This window comes from Nyctereutes procyonoides, unplaced genomic scaffold, assembly GCF_905146905.1.
Source record: "Nyctereutes procyonoides isolate TBG_1078 unplaced genomic scaffold, NYPRO_anot_genome, whole genome shotgun sequence".
NCBI lineage: Eukaryota > Metazoa > Chordata > Mammalia > Carnivora > Canidae > Nyctereutes > Nyctereutes procyonoides.
Window position 1 is genome coordinate 39,627,427 of NW_026575140.1, and position 18,163 is coordinate 39,645,589.

Consider the following 18,163-nt stretch of genomic DNA (forward strand, 5'->3'; position numbering starts at 1 on the left):
GAGGCCACCATGCAGGGTGAGTGGAGCCGAAAGGCTGGGCAGACAGATGGAGGCACCTCAGAGGGCATGATATGCTACACTAAGGAGTTTGAACATCATCCACAGGGCAATGGAAGGCATTACTTAAAAGGACAGTAGGCTGTAACCAGATTTCATCTAAGAATGTCTTTTCCTGGAACTCATCAGAGTGTCAATTGACTTTACCGTCTTCCCCTCTAGACTCTGAGTTTCCTGGGGCCAGGGACTGTTATATTGGGATTATGTGAACCCATCACAACCCTGACAGGAAAACTGAAGAAGGTACTATTCTCAAGTCCACATCACCTCGTGACTGTCCTACCTTTTCATTTTAGCATGCTATCTTCTGGCCTCAACATGGGGGGCAGTACCCTCCAGGAGGCACCACTCCATCTGGCTCAGGCACACTCACTGACATGCTCACCTTGGATTTCTGGGTTGAGGGCCAAGTAAAGCAGACCCCAGCGCAGGGTTGTAGATGTTGTCTCAGTTCCAGCAAAGAAGAGGTCCAGGGTGCTGTAGATGAGGTTTTCTTCATGGAAACTTGAAGTAGCATTGCCCCTATTCTAGAAAGTACAAGGTTTATTGGTTTATTCAGTTGGTTCTTGGTTGTTACAAAACACAGGGGCTTCAGCCTAGGGAGAGAAGGTGGAAGAAAAGCTCCCCAGGAAAAATATCTTTCCCTTTGGCCATCTCAAGAGCTAGAGGTTTATAACAACAACATCACTAGCATCCTCCTGCCCCAAGTGCTAGAAGCTTTTGTTAGCTTTGGTGGATGAAAATCAAGACAACTCTTTTATTTTATGCCTATAATTTGGGAGAATCTATTAGTGTAATGGGAAGAGGAGCGGTTTAGTAGAAAGACAGGCCTGGACTCCAATACTAGCAACATTGCATGACCTAGGGCAAGTTACTTAATCTCTCTGCACTTCAGTTTCCCATTTCAGGAAATAGAAATGAGATACACACACCCTTTAAGACAGCATTATGAATTACATGAGATGTTAAGAGCATATAACAAATACTCAACACATTTGTACTGATACCAGGAAGAATAAACAATTCCTCTTATATAAAACAATTCTCATATCTCCCTGTTATCTCTTCCTTTTGAGGTGAAACCACTCTGATTCCATCAACCATTCCTCATGGCACTCCATCAGCTTTACCACCTTCGGCTGGAAGTTTCAATTTGTCAACAATCCTCTCAATGTGTGGCCGCATACCTGCACAACATTTAGCAGGTGAAGTCTCCTCCTCTGTGGAGAGGTCAATGCTTCTACTAATGCTATCCAATAAGGTGAGATAAAAGAGAGGATCGATAGAAATCTACCATTCTGTCAACTGCAAGAGGAGGCACAACTAATCTGATGACTTAGAGATTATGACACTGACGCTGATGCATGGATGCATATTGACCACAGCAGTTACTGTGTTAAAGGCTATATACATCCAATTTGGCTTTTCCATGCTTTTTTCCTATAATGTTGGAAAGTGGATGAAAGGAAGATCAGGGAGGAAGGGAAAAGTCCCACTCAGGCTCTGAGGCTGAACTCTGGCATCCAATTCAGCTTTTCCCGTTTTGCGCTGGCAGCTGAGGGAAGAAACAGGCAACTGGGCACAGATCCAGCTAAAAGTGAAAGAGTCCTTTAAAGCTCAATTGTTTGTTTTCCTTTTGTATAAAGCTCCTTCAAAATATGGGTAGAGGACAGAGAACAGAAGATGAACAGGAAGTATTTGGGCATCCCCAAGGCCTCAAGCCAAACACCATTCAACCCCTACCTTTATTTCTACTTGCCTTGTCAATCCTGAGTTAATGCTGCTCCCACACTCTATGAAATACTGCCTCTATTTTGACTCCCCCGTGGTAAACTAAGTAATGGCCCACAGAGATGGCCATATCCTTATTTCCGAAACCTGTGGATGTTACCTTATACGGCAAAAGGGACTTTGTAAATATGATTGTTAAAAATCTTGATGTGGGGAGATTATTCTGGATTATTCAAAGTAATTACAAGAGTCTTTATAAGAAGGGTCAGAAGGAGGGGAGGGTTGTAAAGAGAAGATGTAAGGATGGTAGCAGAGAAGACTACATACTGGATTTGAAGATGGAAAAAAGGGGCCATAAGCCAAGGTAGCCTCTAAAAGCTGGAAAAGTCAAGGAAACAGATTCTGTCCTAGAGCCTTCAGAAGGAACCAGCCCTGCCAGTACCTTGATTTCAGCCCAGTGAAACTAATTTCAAATTTCTAACCTCCAGAACTGTAAGAGAATAAATCTGTGTTGTTTGGAGCCCCCAGGTTTGTGGTAACTTACTACACAGCAAGTTACAATAAGAAACTAGTATACCCACATTTGCTCTTTAAGAACAAACAAGAAAAAACTTTGGTTTCCTCACCTTTTCCATTTCCTTGAGGTAAGCGTCAATAAAATCTCTTGGTTCAGCAGGATTCCAGTCTCTCCTGTGGTTTTCAGTCATATGAGCAATGAACAATTTCAGTTTCTCCCAGTCGTTAAAGAGTTTTTGATGGGGTCCAGGGAGAAATTTAAAAATCCATGGAAAGATATTGTAGAGCTAATTGAGAAAAACAAAACACTCAGAGACAATCTGGTGCCCATTTTTCACTTTCTAAGACAAAACCATTGATACTCTTTTTCCATTTCTCTCATTTACTTGCTCTTAAAACTTGGGTTGTCTTGACTCTTCTCTCTCACCCTCTTCTCACCTGCTAGCAAAGCATTTCAGCATTCCATCCAAAATGTATCCAGTTTCAGACCACATCTCACCACCCTAGCCACGTTGTCCCTACTACAAATCCCGTTTCTTACCTGGGTGCTGTGATAACCTCCATCCGCTTCACTGATGCCATCCTTAACCCACTCCCAGTTTGTTTTCCACAGAGCCACCAGTGGCATCACTCAATAGTTTAATCAGATCATTTCACCCCTTGGATCTCAATCCTCCAATGACTTTCCATGATTCTCAGACAAAGCTCTACCTCATTCCCCTGGCATATAAACTCTGCATGTACCAGCCCCTACACACACCTGTCACCTCCTTTGCTATCGCTCCCTGCCATCTTACTCTCTCTTATTCACTCCAGTGCAGCACCATTGGCCTCTCTGATGACATCAAACATGTTCTTGTTTGGGCCTTTGCATTTGCTATTCCTTCCACCTAGAATACTCTTCCTTTGAAATCTATAGAACCCCAGCCCCTCATTTCATTAAGGTGCTACTCAAATGAAACCTTGGAAAGGTCTTAACCTGATGAGCCTATAAGCACCACTGCCACCCTCTCTCCATTCCCTTACCCTATTTTATTTTCTTTCATGGTAGCTATCACAAATAAATGTGTTATGTCTGCCCCACTATGATGTAATATCCATGTAAGTAAGACATATTTTACTGAAATAAAGTATTTAAAAAATATTTTCTCTAATAATATCTGGTAGAAAGAAGCATGACATAATGGAAAGTTACCTATGCTTAAAATGAGACAGATACAGGTCTATTAGCACGACTGCTTTCTAGGTATAATATTTTGGTAATAATGATGATGATACAATTTGTTGCTCCTTTGTTTAACTAGCTGCGAATGGGCCCTGAGGTAATTCTGGTGACTGTATGACATAAGATCCATACAGCACCTAGCACAGAGCCAGTGGAACACTATCTGGATTTGCTTACCCACTTCGATATACACCCCATGATGCTTCATTTTTAAAGGGTTTCTGTAAAATTTAACTGAGATAAAGTTGTATATTTGTCCATCGAGACCAAGAAGCTGAGCAGAGTTTCTGACAGACTCATAGACCTAGAGGGACAAAATGGAGCACAGGGTCCACCAAAGAAAGAGTGAAGTTTGAGTCCCAAAGGTCTATACCCTATGAAATTGACAATATCAAGTGTTGATGGGCATGTAAGTAGCATAACTGCTTTTGAAAGCTTTAGGCATCTTTTATGTCCAGGTATAAATTCAAGAGAAATGAGTGGGCACGTCCACATGAACAACTGTACAAGAATGTTCATGGCAGCTATTCATAACATCCTCAAACTGGAAACAACCCAAATATTCATCAATAGAGAACTGAGCAACAAACAGTGGCATATTCATACAATGAAATACTATTCAGAATTTTAAAAAGAAAAGAGCAGCTTACAGATGAATCTGCAATCTGCTGACAGAAGAACAGGCTTTCCGGTGAAGAGTACTTTAGGGTGGCAGAGTGGCTGAGTTAGGGAGGGACACAGAGGGGCGAGACTCAAAAGCAATGGCAACATCGTACTTATAAATAAAACAACATGGATGCATAAATATATATCTATATATCATGTAAAGTTTTATACTCTACATGAATGTTAGAAATGTTCTTTATAGGTAGCAAATATCCAATAATATTATCAAAAAACACTAAAGTCAACAGATTGACTTCAAATAAGTTTGAGTTAAAGTCCACCGTATTTTTCTCAATTTTATTCATTTATTCATGAGAGACACACAGAGAAAGAGACAGAGACACAGGCAGAGGGAGAAGCAGGCTCCACGCAGGGAGCCCCATGTGGGACTGGATCCCGGGTCTCCAGGATTACACTCTGGGCCGAAGGCAGGCTAAACCGCTGAGCCACCCAGGCTGCCAATTCCATTGTAAAAGGTGGTATTTTAGCTTAAACAAAAAAGTAAGAACCCACCTGTGTCTGACATCAACTCCTCCAATATTCTTACCCAAGATATGGAAAGAGAACCTCTTACCTGGCACCTCATTGATGTCTCCAGACATGTGACCTCATCCAGCAACCTCAGCAATTCCTGAAACTGTTCATCCTGGTACTCAAAGCGCTTTCCAAAGGTGATAGAGCAAATGATATTGGAAACTGCATTGTTGATCTTGAAGTGAGGGTTGAAAGGCTGTCCTGGGGGTGGAGGAAGAGATGGATCCTTCAGATGGGTTTGTTCTATGTTCCACTGAGAGTCTGCTCTACATGACATGAAATACTGAATATTGAATTGCCTATGAGGCTCTGGTCACAGCCCCCTACACAGGGTCTGACATACAGCAAGTACTCGATTAATACCTGGGAAGTCTGACGACCAGGGTTTAACATCAGTAATGTTTTAATACCAGTCTTCTTGTGCTTAATCCTAGAGCTCCATGAAGGCAGCGTCATGGTTAGTTGTTCACTGTAATACTTTCAGTGCTTGGCACAGTGCTGGGCACCAAGTAGGTACTTAGGGACTTAATAAGTATCTTTTCAGTGAACGAATGAGTCACAATCTCCTGCACCTGTCCTAGGAGACAACTCACCATTCTCCTCTTCTATCGCCTGGATGAGATGATGAGCTTCTTCCTGAATGCGTTCCTCTATGCTCTTCCTTCCTAGACCAAAGTTCTTTAGTGTTGCCAGGGTGAACCTTCTCTGTTCCTTCCATGTTTGGCCACTAGACATGATCAATCCTGGAAAAAAAGAAAGCCAACATTATGGTTTCTTATTCTATAATGTAAATGTCTGGCAAATTGGTATGGAAATAAGTATTGGCAGGAAGGAGAGGGCATTAAGGCACGTGAAAACTCTTCAGGGAAATAATCCCAAAGCAGTGGATATAGTGGCTAGCATTACTGATTGCTTGCAATGCAAGAACTTGAATGTTTTTACTGTGTTTTGTAAGTTAGCACTTAACAGAAACTCTATGAGACAGTTGTAAACATTACTCCCCCTCTCTCACTTTGCTGATGAGAAAACTGAGGCACAAAAGATCAACTTCACAGGGTGACAGTAAGTACCTGAAGAGGCATTCAAATTCAGATCTGCTGGATTCCAAAGCCCACACTTTGATTACTAGTCACATAAGTATATTGAAGTATTTGCTTTATGCTACATGCTAAGAATGCACTCATGGATAAGATAAAATCCGTACTCTTAAGGAGGCGAGGCTTTCCAGTAGAGTCTTATCTTGAAAGATGAAGGTGATGAAGGAGCAGAAGGCAAGCTGAGGACAAAGCACAAACTGATACCCCACCCCCAACTACTGGATGGAATTTGTGTGACATTCCTCCAGGAAGCTCCTGTCCTAATGTTAATGCTTTGCTAGAGAGAGAAACAACCTTAACTTGACATTGGCAAGGCCTCTAGAATCCTCTGAGTCTTCTTTAACATAGGAAAATCCTTTTGAAACCTCCCTTTTCCTTACTTCCTCCAACTCCCAAGTGTATAATCAGTCACCCCTCAGAACCCCAACTCCAGGGCAGCAGCTCTTCCTGCCCACAGGTCCTGTACCCCTGCTTTAATAAAATCACATTTCACACCAAAGACATCTCAAGAATTCTTCCTTGGTCATCAGCTCTGGACCTCACCCCTCACCAAACCTCACCTACATTCCAAAACATCATATGACACCGAACATGGGGTTTTGAGTCTTTTCATCTGGACTGTGAGCTTTGGTGTAAACTTGGTGAACACTTTCTCTCCTCTTCCTTTACTCTCATTGCAGGGACTTTTCAAGGGGTGCGGTCGTATTGGAACATTTTCTGATCGATTGTTCAGGCTCCAACTCTCTAGTCCGTGACTACTCTACGAAGAGGAGAAAGTCTGTCTTTTGGCTGGAAGTTAGTACTCTGGCCAAAATGGTAATAAGACCCAGAAACTTGATGCCCTCTCTTTAGTCCTGTCCTTATACAAAGTTGTCTGTCTTGGGCACAAGACAGCCATCTAAGTCACCAGGAGAGCTGCCAATCTTAAGATTCCCACGTGAGGCTTCCTCCTGATTGATCTAATGTGATCCCTTTCACATCCCTGGTCTACTCACTTCTGGCTGCAGTACCTCCACTGGGAGCTGGCGAAACCAGTACTCAATGTAATTAAAACCTAACCGGGGACCATTTCCTAGGGAAGTTGGCTATAAGGACTGAAGGGGTTGGAATGTCGCTTAGATAGTGGTGGATTTCTACCCTTGCCGTTTTCTTTTTTCTTTTTTTTAAATATTTTATTTATTTATTCATAGAGATGCAGAGAGAGAGAGAGAGAAGCAGAGACACAGGCAGAGGGAGAAGCAGGCTCCATGCAGAGAGCCCGACGCGGACTCGACCCAGGGTCTCCAGATCACGCCCTGGGCTGCAGGCGGCGCTAAACCGCTGTGCCACCGGGGCTGCCCCTACCCTTGCCGTTTTCCATCGATGTCCTCTACTAACTACTTAAGCTACAAAACTGGGTAATTTCCCCTTGTAAACTTCTAGCATTTACCATGGGTTTAAAATGACAGGGAGGGACACCTGGGTGCCTTCAGCTCAGGTCGTGATCCCCGGGGTCCTGGGATCAAGTCCTGCATCCGGCTCCCTGTATGGAGCCTGCTTCTCCCTCTGCCTGTGTCTCTCCCCCTCTCTCTGTGTGTCTCTCATGAATAAATAAACAAAATATTTTTAAAAAATAAAAAAATAAAATGACAGGGAAATTATGCAACCTTCAGGGCATAGGAAGTAAGGTATGCCCCTCACAGCAGGTGATAAAGCGGGCTTCAAGGCATAGGATGGCAGGGCACAGTATTTCAGTCCATTCACCAGGCACCTGTCTGTAGCCTAGGATGCGATGGGGAAGGGGAGGGATGTTGGCCTCCCTCTAACAGGACCTTTTTACTGCAGGAATGCCTTCGTGGTAAAGCAGGATGGTGATCAATGGTGATTCTTCCTTTGAGCGATGCTTCTGATCGCTTTTGACACATGGAACCTCTGATATACCCTGCATGGGACACCACCCAGGAGTCAGGGGGATTTGGTAATGAAGCTTCTCTACTTTTCCAGGAGCATGGCCTCAGTAGGCTTCTTCAGTCCCCAAGAACTCTCCCTTGGGATGCCTTTTAACCCACTGGAAACAATTTGGGTTGCAAAATTTAGACTGAGCTCCTGTAACACTGCATGGCTTTAGTGGGATCTGTCAGTTAAATCTCTGCTGTAGGCAACAGGGCAAATGGACCTCGGGTACCTTCATTGCTCATACCTAATGATGTAGGAAAGACATTAGAGTTTGAAGCCAACAGCCAAGAAAGAATTCTTGAGACATTTTGGTGCAAAAGGTCACTTTATTAAAGCATGGGTACAGGACCCAAGGGCAGAAAGAGCTACACCAGAATCATGAGGAATGGCCCATTATAGACCTTCAAGTTGGGTGGGGGTCAGGGATAGCTGAAGTGTCTAAGGAATTTTGGAAGCAAGGTTTCCAGGACCCTAAGGGGGCTAGCTATTGTTAGGAAAGGTCATTTATTACCATCTAATAAAACCTTAGTCATGAGACCCTTCAAATACATACATATCAGTGGGCTGTATGCTTGGAGAGTAATTGCCAATATGTGTCTTATGGGGTACAGATTAAGGAAGTTTCCAAAATAATTGTTAGATGTTAAAGTAGACTTACAGGATCTGGGGAGTTAAGCTAAGATTACCTGTTACCCCTAGCTAAGTATTACACTGAGGCAGCTGAGTCCCTAGAGGAAGGCTACTCTGCCTGTTTCAAGGACTTATCAATGGGCTGCAGATAGTAAGGAAATGTAATGACTTTTATTCTGCCTTTGTTTCCCAATCATTCTCCCCTGAACAGTTTTGACCCTAAGTCTTTAAGGCTGCTGAGGGTGGAAGGTCTCATATTCTGTAACTTCTTCCTGCTGAATAGGGCTATAGAGATGTCCCTACCTATGGGTCAACACTGGTCAGCTGGGGCTTATATACATATAGGAGTTATGAAAGCAGAGGAAGCTGAATCCAAGGGAGACTGCATGTGTGGATCTTCCTGAGTGGAAAGGATTGCCTGTCACCTTGAAGTAGTTATGGCAGTGAAGGAGTCTCAGCACCAACTGAAGACACGTGAGAGAAAACAGCAAAACATGATTAGTCTAACAAAAAGAAAAAGAAGACCAAATAAGAGTCCTTTGATAGTTGACAAAAATCCTCTTCCAGTCTAGGAGTTTAACCAATCATTAAAGGAAAGAGAAAGATCGTTTAAAGCGCCAATTTGATTATTCATGACAGAAACCCAGAAATATTTTGTGATTATCTGGAACATACATAAAGCATTCTGTTTTTATGTAAGCGCAAGTTCCACCTTGTGTAGCAGTTAAAACATCTAATGCCATTCTGTTTTGTAGAGTCTCACGTAGGGCTTTGACCATGTCCTTATTAAGAGCTTCCATGTGCCAAACAACATTGTCCAGTCCCAAAGAGGGAACAAAGGTGGATGCTAGGTGGCCATACCAACGAGACACAGAACGTGTCCACCATTGTTGAATTTGGAAGGTTGCCTGGGTCGGTAATGGTTTTAATAATGCATCTGTGCATCCAGGCAAAACCCAGAGTACAGTGGCCTATCCAGCCTTGGGGAAGCCATGGATTCAAGTTGGAGCCACGTAGCCACTGGGTCCTGTTAGGAGACAGTCATCTAGTTCTGGGTCTCCTTTAACTGCAGTCAAGATATCAAGGGCTATTCAGTTTTAGAGGACCAACTTTTGAATTTGTGTAATAAAAGTCTGCTGTCACTTTGCAGGAACCAAGGGAGTCCAAATCTAGGGACAATTTCTCTAAGCAAAGTTTTCTGTAACCTCTGTGGTCTTTTTACCCAAATGAGTAGCCCCTGTTGTAAACCCTGTATTACCTTCCATTGGTTATTTTTGGGTATAAAGATTTTTCCTCATTAGTAACAAGCCAGTCTTGTGCCTTTCTTGGTCTGAATAGACTGTTCTTATGGACTTTATTTTTAAGATTGGTAAAAAGACTTAATATTTGCTTATTTTGTGCTGCCTGCTTGGCTACACAATCTGCCAAATTGTTTCCTTTAGATTCTAAGGTCACATCCTTTGATGTCCTTTGAGGTGAGTTACAGCCACCTCCTCAGGCAGGTGTACACCCTCAAGAAGAGTAATGATTTCAGGCCTATATTTGATTGGGGAATTATAGTTTTATAACAATCCCTTTTCTTCCAAATTGGTCCATGGGCATGTAGGACTAGGAAACCATATTTGGAGTCAGTACAAATAATAATTTTTAAGGATTTGGTAAGTTCAATGCATGAGTGAGCGCTATAGCACACTTGAGCTTTTCTTATTCCCTTTTCTATGACACTATTGTCATCAGGACACAAGAAGAAGAGTAATGATTTCAGGCCTATATTTGATTGGGGAATTATAGTTTTATAATAATCCCTTTTCTTCCAAATTGGTCCATGGGCATGTAGGACTAGGAAACCATATTTGGAGTCAGTACAAATAATAATTTTTAAGGATTTGGTAAGTTCAATGCATGAGTGAGCGCTATAGCACAACTGAGCTTTTCTTATTCCCTTTTCTATGACACTATTGTCATCAGGACAGCAACTGTTATCTGTATTTTTTTTTTTTTAATTTATGATAGTCACAGATTGAGAGAGAGGCAGAGACACAGGCAGAGGGAGAAGCAGGCTCCATGCACCGGGAGCCTGATGTGGGACTCGATCCCGGGTCTCCAGGATCGCACCCTGGGCCAAAGGCAGGCGCCAAACCGCTGCGCTACCCAGGGATCCCCTGTTATCTGTATTTTTGATAGGCGACTCTTAAATCTCATTGACTAGAATAAACAAGATCAGTAACCTCTGAACGGGTATGCTTTATAGAGTAATATGGTCAGGTAGCTGGGTTTAAAGTCTGACAGGTTTTAATTATATTTCAGGCATCTCTATGAGCGTAGCTTTGTATTTAATAAATTGGCCTCCCATCATGTATTGGAGGCCCTTGGTCTCTAGACATTCTGACCTGATGTGAAGTCATTACAGTCAGGGACTGTCCCATAGTAAGCTTTGAGGCTCCTACCAGGAGGACTGTTGTATGCTTGGCTAAAGCCTTTGTTTGTAATTGTACATTAATAGAGGTGGCTTCTAGGATAAATATGACTGAGGGATGATACCATCAAGAAGCCCTCTTTGAGGCCCAGTTTTAACGGTATCCTAATTACAAGGAATCACTGGCAAGTTGGAGAAGACTTGTCTCAAGAGATAAGGGCATCCTCAAGTGCATCATCCAATCCAATCATAAAGAAAGTGGGATCATCCATTATCTCCACAAGTCCATAGTTAACACCATAGAATGGAGTATACGCTGGCTTTTAAGGAGCAATTCGCTCACTTCCACCACACAGAATTGGTAAAGATGCTAGCTGAGTTATACAATTGTTGGAAAATCATCTTTACCTATGATTTGATAAAATTACCTTTTTGTACCAAAACGTCTCAAGAATTCTTTCTTGGCTGTTGGCTTCAAACCCTAACATTTTTCCTTTCCTTTTTTTTTTTTTTAAGATTTTATTTATTCATGAGACACACACACACACACAGAGGCAGAGACATAGGCAAAAGGAGAAGCAGGGTCCATGCAGGGAGCTGGATGTGGGACTTGATCCTGGGACTCCTGGATCACACCCTGACCCAAAGGCAGATACTCAACCACTGAGCCACCCAGGCATCCCCCTAACATCTTTCCTACATCACCTAGGCCTTCATGCTCTACTCCAGGACCCCAACTTAAGGATCTCTTGCAGAGCATGTTTGATCATAATTAGACCAGTAAACCCCCTCCTGATACTGAATGATAATTATCTAAACAGGCCTCTTCTGCATAGACCCAGGTTGCTGGAGGAAGCAGGGCATCCCAGCTGAAGGGGACTCTGACTCTCACTCTTTCAGTATTCCTTCTCCCCCTAATAGATGTGGGGGCTTCTCCCTCATTTCCTGGGTTAATGGCTATAATTGGAGCGAACAGGGGGTTTTAAGGAATATTCCCAAGCAGCTGCTGAAACTCCCTTTGTTTTAGGGCCAGACATGCACTGCCTATTCCCCCTTATGGGGGGAAAACATGTCGTCAGTTCGTCTGTTGGACCTGACAAGTTCTAGAACTGGGAACCCTTTCTCTGCCTTCTGGCAGCACTTTACCTCTTCTCTTTTCTCATCCCTCACTTTTTGTTTGGGCACCACCCTGGGTGCATGAGGCCTCTATAGATGGTTCCTGTGCCATTCTTGGCACTTCCGGCACCATGGCTTCTTCTCCCCCTCTCTATCAAGGAGCAAAGAAGAGCAGCCCCTTGGAGACCTAACACCACCTACTCCAGATTTCCCCACCGGTGTCTCAGGTGAAAAATTGACAAGGGGGAACAAATTGATTGACTTTTAGGTGGGCCCAGGGGGAACATAATTCAGTATTTAAGTTACATTTGTTGGTTTAATTAGGATAGATCTGTCTTTAAAGTTATCAGCATTAAATATGAAACTTTTATTCTACCAAAGTTTGCTCAACATCAAGTAAGTTCGTGTTACCTCTGTTGCAATTTGTTAGCAAAAAGATAACCTAAAATGATGGTTAATTGTCTCAAAGTTTTCATGGGTAATTGTTAACATAGTTTTCAAAGTCTTTGCTAACCTGAAACTAAAGTTTTGCTTGGATGATAAATGGAATTGAATTCATTGAACATTTGAGTCTTTTCCAAATAAGAATGAAGTGCTAAAGCATTGATTACTGGACATAGGTTTATGCTTTTGACTTCTTATTGCAAAAAAAAAAAAAAAAAACTAAGGATCTTGAGTCTGTTGGTAAACATACTTTGTGCTTAACTGATTAACAAATTTGCTTCTAAAGAGTTTTGGTGTAACAGTTCATATTTGGTTACTATTCAGTTTTCACTGGAGACTAAGCTTTCTAGGATTGCCAAGTTCTGCTAAATGTAATTAAGACGTGGAAATAAAGGAAGTAATGCTATATGTAAGAACGATCTAAGGTATGGGAATATATTTTTGTTGAAGGTAAAAGAAGGTGATTTTGCCTAAATAAGACTGGAAAGAAAAGGCTTGGGACAAAATCTGAATGCAAAACAAAGTTGTAGAAGGTTTGTGAAGGGAAATCTTTGGAAAGGAATTTTAGTGTGATGAGGACAGACTAAAATTGAAATGAATGGATTTTAGGGCAGCCCGGGTGGCTCAGCGGTTCAGCACTGCTTTCAGCCCAGGAGCTGTTCCTGGAACTGGCTAGATCTTGAATTCTGGTTTCCTCAAATCTTGGGCTATGGCTCTCCAAATAAGGTTTCCAATCTTCTTCCATTCTCTTGACTTAGTCATTAAAAACTAAAACTGCCTTTTTTCCTAAAGCCCTAAAAACTGATGCTAGACAACTTGAGGTAAACTTCAGAGAAATTGCTACAATAGTTTATAGACCATCCTCTTGCTTGTTATTCTGGATAATAACAGGACCCCATGGGCATATGATTATTTGAACAGCTGGGAAAAAAATGGCATTGGTTCCCCAACAATTACATAACCCAGCTAGCACTTTGACCAATTCTCTATGGCTGGGATGACAAAATCACTCCGTAAAAGCCAGAGTGTACCCTCTCTATGGGGCTAACTATGGACTTGTGGAGATATTGGATGACCACACTTTTTAAAAAATGGATTAGATGATGCACTTGAGGATGCCCTTATCTCTTGAGACAAGTCTTCTCCCACTAGCCAATGATTCCTTGTAATTAGAATATTGTCAAGGTTAGACCTCAAAGAGGGCTTCTTGATGACTTTATTCTTTAGTCATATTTGTCCTAGGGAACTACCTCTATTGATTTAAAATGCATGTAGAGGCTTTAACCAAGCATAGAATGACCACCTTTAATGACCATCTAATCCATTTCCTTACGTCTCTCAACTCCCAAGTGTATAATCAGTCACCCCTCACAACCTTGGCACAGCAGCTTTAATAAGAACACTGTTTTGCACCAAAGATGTCTCAAGAATTCTTTCTTGGCCATGGACTCCAGATCTCCCCCCACCAAACCTCACCTACATTCCAAAATTACATTAAAGAAATGACTCAAAAAAGCAAGGAAGAGTATTTCATACAGAAAGAATAGCACATGGAAAGGCAAAGTGGGAAAAAACAAACAAACAAACAAAAAAACATCTTGTGTTCAACAGTCCACCATTTGTTTTACAACTCCAATAAGGCCATCCTATGTTTTTTTCTTCACCTTCAGAGTACTCTCCAACTCCTTATAGTGTCTGGCTTTGGCCTCCACCATCTCCACGAGATGGCCATCTCTGCCAAATCCAGGGAAACTTTTCAATCTTATCTTCCTTGATCTTTCAGCAGCATAAGGCACTTCTTTCCTGAAGCCCTCTCTTCCAGTGGTGCTCAGGATCACATCCTCTAGATTTTCCTTCTTCCCATATCTTTTGCTGGTTCATCTTCTATCAAATCTTGAAATGATGGACTTCTTCAAGATAAAGTCTACAGCCTCTTCTCTTCTCCCTAGGAACCCCATTCCTGGGAAATCTCATCAGTTCCTATACTTTTAAATAACATCTATTGATAGTGACCATTTATTTCTGTTCCCAAGCTCCAGACACATATACCCAACAGTCTGCCTGATTCGCCTATTTAAAGCCTTTCAAACTCACCATATCCATGATTGGATTCATCATGTCCATATAACTCCATACCCAAGCCAAACTAAACATCTGTCCTCCAAATGTTCCTTCCTTTCCATTATCTATGCACTTGGGTGTCTACTCAATACTCATTCTGCTTCCCATCTTCCTTGATTTAGGTCATCATATCTTATTGGATTTACCCCCCTAGATACCTTAAGTTCATGTATCTTCACTGCCACTAAACTGGTTGAGCCCACCATATCATCATTTCTTGCCATCTCCCTAATCTAAGCTATGAGCTTGTCTAACCTAAAACACTACAGTAGTCTCCTGCTCCCCATATACCATTTTCTACATTGCAACCTACATAATTTTTAAAATGTATAATGTAAATAAGATCATTCCATTCTCTATTTAAAATCATTCAAGAGTGGGGTGCCTGCATGGCTTAGGCAGTTAATTGAATGCCTACCTTCAGGTTCGGTCATGATCTCCAGGTTCTGGGATGGAGCCCTGTATCGGGCTTCCTGCTCAGTGGGAGTGTACTTATCTCTCTCTCTCTCTCTCCCCCTTGCCCCTCCCCACTGCTCATTTTCTTTTTCTCTCAAATAAATAAAATCTTGAAAATAAAATAAAATAGGGCAGCCTCAGTGGCGCAGCGGTTTAGCGCCGCCTGCAGCCCAGGGCGTGATCCTGGAGACCCAGGATCGAGTCCCACATCAGACTCCCTGCATGGAGCCTGCTTCTCCCTCTGCCTGTGTCTCTGCCTCTCTATGAATAAATAAATAAAATCTTTAAAAAAATAAAATAAAATAAAATAAAATAAAAATAAAACAAAATATAATAATTAAAGAGTTTCTCTTGTTATTAGCTTAAAACCCAACACCCTTAACAAGAGCTAGCATGAACAGTTTCTGGCCAAGCTCAGCGGTTCATCTTCCTTTAGTTACCTCCAGTTTAATTAATCCCTGTACTTGACACACTGGCCACCTTTCACTTCCTCAAGTTCACTGTCCTTCCCTCAGGGACTTTTCCTATTCTATTTCAGATTTCCTATGCCTCTTCACTTTATTAAATTGATTGTCACTTATGTATATTAGCTTTCCTTGAATCCCAGGACTAGATTAGCTATCCCTAATAAATGCATCTTGCACATATCTTAATAAGCCTAATGCTTTAAGTTATTAGAGCTAATTGATACTATATTTCTGAGTAGAATGTAAGTTACCTAGGGACATGGATTTGATCTGCACTCACTGTTGTGTAGCTAGTGCCTAGCACTGTGCTTTTCACATAATAAATGGAGTGAGTGCATGTAGAGTTGGAAGATAAACTATTTCAAAAAGGAATTGGGAAGCACCTGAAAAAAAAAAAAGGTGTTTGGTAGAGTAATAGATTCGAGTTATCCATTTAGGTTTTTAAGTCTTTATGTTTATTTAATGATAATTTTAAGCATTCTTGCCAAACTGTTCTAATACAGAATGGAAGGCTTGAGATACTCTGTGGGCACAGCCCTAAAAAGAAAGCATAAGGAACTAGAAAGCAAGAAGAGGGACTTATATAAGCAGCAGAAGGAAGCAGATCCAATCCATTTTCTAGTGGAAGAGATTGGAGTGGGAAGCAGAAAGAGAGCGAGAATACATTGCTTCTTCTTCTGCTATCAATGAGTAATGCAGTTACTTATTTATCAATCTTTCCAGAGCAAGTTCATGCAGGAGATACAGCTTCTTCCAGATACCTGACAAGACCCTGCCAAATTCTCTAAGGGGGTGCCTTCAATAGGGAAATATGGGCATCCAGCTTTCTTTAATTGTCGGAATGTGCCCACTCCCTGAGAGTGCTGGAAAATTAGTGACAGAGGCACCTTTCACAGACTATAAGAATATCAAACTTACCCATCTTACATTGGTTAAGAAACTTACCACTGTTCTTAAAGACACGTTCACGGATAGGTGTGATAGGGCGGTTCACAAAGATTTGGTTCTGGTCCACAAGAACTTCTTTGATCAAGGGCAATCCGGTTACAACAACTAAAGGCATGTCACCGAGCTGCACACTAAAAACGTTTCCATATTTCTTTACAAACTGAAAAACAGTTAAATAGTCACAATTGAATATGCACGTGTCTGTATGTCCAGGAATAGAAGGGTTGTGTGTAGCTGGGGAAGGTCTTGTACCAAGGAGAGTCTCTGTGTACCTTGGCATGATGGGTACCTTTCTCTTCTGTTTGCTTTTCCCCTCCTCTCAACTAGACTTGGATTGAATTCACTATATGTTCCTTGTAAACATTCATTCATATATTCAACCTACACAAATTGAGTGAACCCAAAAACGAGGCATGAAGATGTAACTATAATAAAACAAGGCCTCTAAAAACCCTGAAACATCTTAGAGTCTAGTGAGGAGAGAGGATTCAGAATACCTGACTTGCCAAAGAAGACTGAGAGACTTAGTGTAAGTCTGGGGTTGCAAGCATGGAATTCTTAGTAAATCATAGCTGTTGAAGTAGTAAGAGAATGTCCCCTTCCTCAACACGTGCTAGATGACTGAAAATTCATGATAGGGCTGGGGCCTGCTATGTAGAAAACCACTCTAGTTCTGGAGCTATGTGGACACCTTAGCTCTATGGTTCACTAGCTGAAAGTTGCTTTACTTTTTTTTTTTTTTGAGCTTCAGCTACAAAAAGGAAAAAATTATTCCTCCCTCAATGATTTTGGTGAGGAAGAATGAGAGCAACAGTGTGAAAGGCAATTTGTTTTCTGGTACCGGGCGCATAGCCACTTGAGCCCCCGAGGAATGAATGGGCTCTGTGTGTGCAAAGGGATGAAGAAATGCACACTCATGGCAGCAGAGAGGACGGGAGCACACAGGTGATGTGCTAGAGGAGGGCACATGGACACTGGGTGACGTGTTTATCTCATTTACTCTCACAACCACCCTGTGGCATTAATGATTTTCCTGGTCTTTCAGAAAAGGAAAATGAGTCGAAGCCCAAGCAATGTCACCAAGGTGACCACAAAGCTACTGAGTGGTGAAGGGACTTTGCCAGGCATTATGTAAGGTTTGTGGACAAAGACGTGAAAGAAAGAGAGGGAGGGAGAGAATGGAAGAGTGTGTGGTATGTCAGGAGTACACACAAATGTGCAGGTATGTGCAAGTGGGTTGAATGAGAATGAATGGTATTTAAGGTAATACTATTCAAGTGAATAGTAAATCAAGGTATTTCCTGATTTGTTTATTCAAGAGATGACTCTGAGTAGACCCTATCCCTGCCTCTTGTCCATCTGGGCTGTGGCTAGCTTCAGGCAGTGGTACCAAACAGAAGAACTCCGTTTCCTCCGTGTATCTATGGTCTCTCCTTCCTAATCCACAGTTTATGCTTCCCCTTGCCACCCTCAGTGCCTTGGACCCCACTGTCCCCATCAAAGCAAATACAATGGATTACACCAGTCTCATTCTCCACCCTGCTCCCACGTTAAAAACCAAGCCTGAACTCAGTATTTCCCTTGTTCGTTCAGCCCAGAGTCTTCCACCAATCTTTGTTCATCTCTAGCACAGTATGTTTTATCTTGCTGGAAAGGGTAGACCCAAGATTCCCTCTCAGATTCGTCTGCCTCTAAAGTACAGGTCTTTGCTTTTAAGAAATGGTAGGAATGGATCCATAAAAACCAAGCAATTGTTTTCTTTTTGTTTCATCTTGCTGACTGCCTGGATGAACTTCTTAGGTTT

The 18,163-nt window shown here is 42.0% G+C and overlaps 1 protein-coding gene across 1 annotated transcript in view; it reads right to left on the reverse strand.

Annotated features, from left to right (window-relative positions):
* LOC129497114 (cytochrome P450 2J2) overlaps positions 1 to 18,163 on the reverse strand; it is a 42,386-nt gene that overhangs the window by 12,781 nt on the left and 11,442 nt on the right. Inside the window, exons 2-6 of the mRNA XM_055305687.1 lie at positions 16,357 to 16,519; positions 5,323 to 5,472; positions 4,770 to 4,930; positions 2,415 to 2,591; positions 443 to 584 (exon numbers count right to left, since the gene is read on the reverse strand). Of these exons, the coding sequence (XP_055161662.1) occupies positions 443 to 584; positions 2,415 to 2,591; positions 4,770 to 4,930; positions 5,323 to 5,472; positions 16,357 to 16,519 (793 nt within the window). The remainder of the gene's footprint in view (positions 1 to 442; positions 585 to 2,414; positions 2,592 to 4,769; positions 4,931 to 5,322; positions 5,473 to 16,356; positions 16,520 to 18,163) is intronic.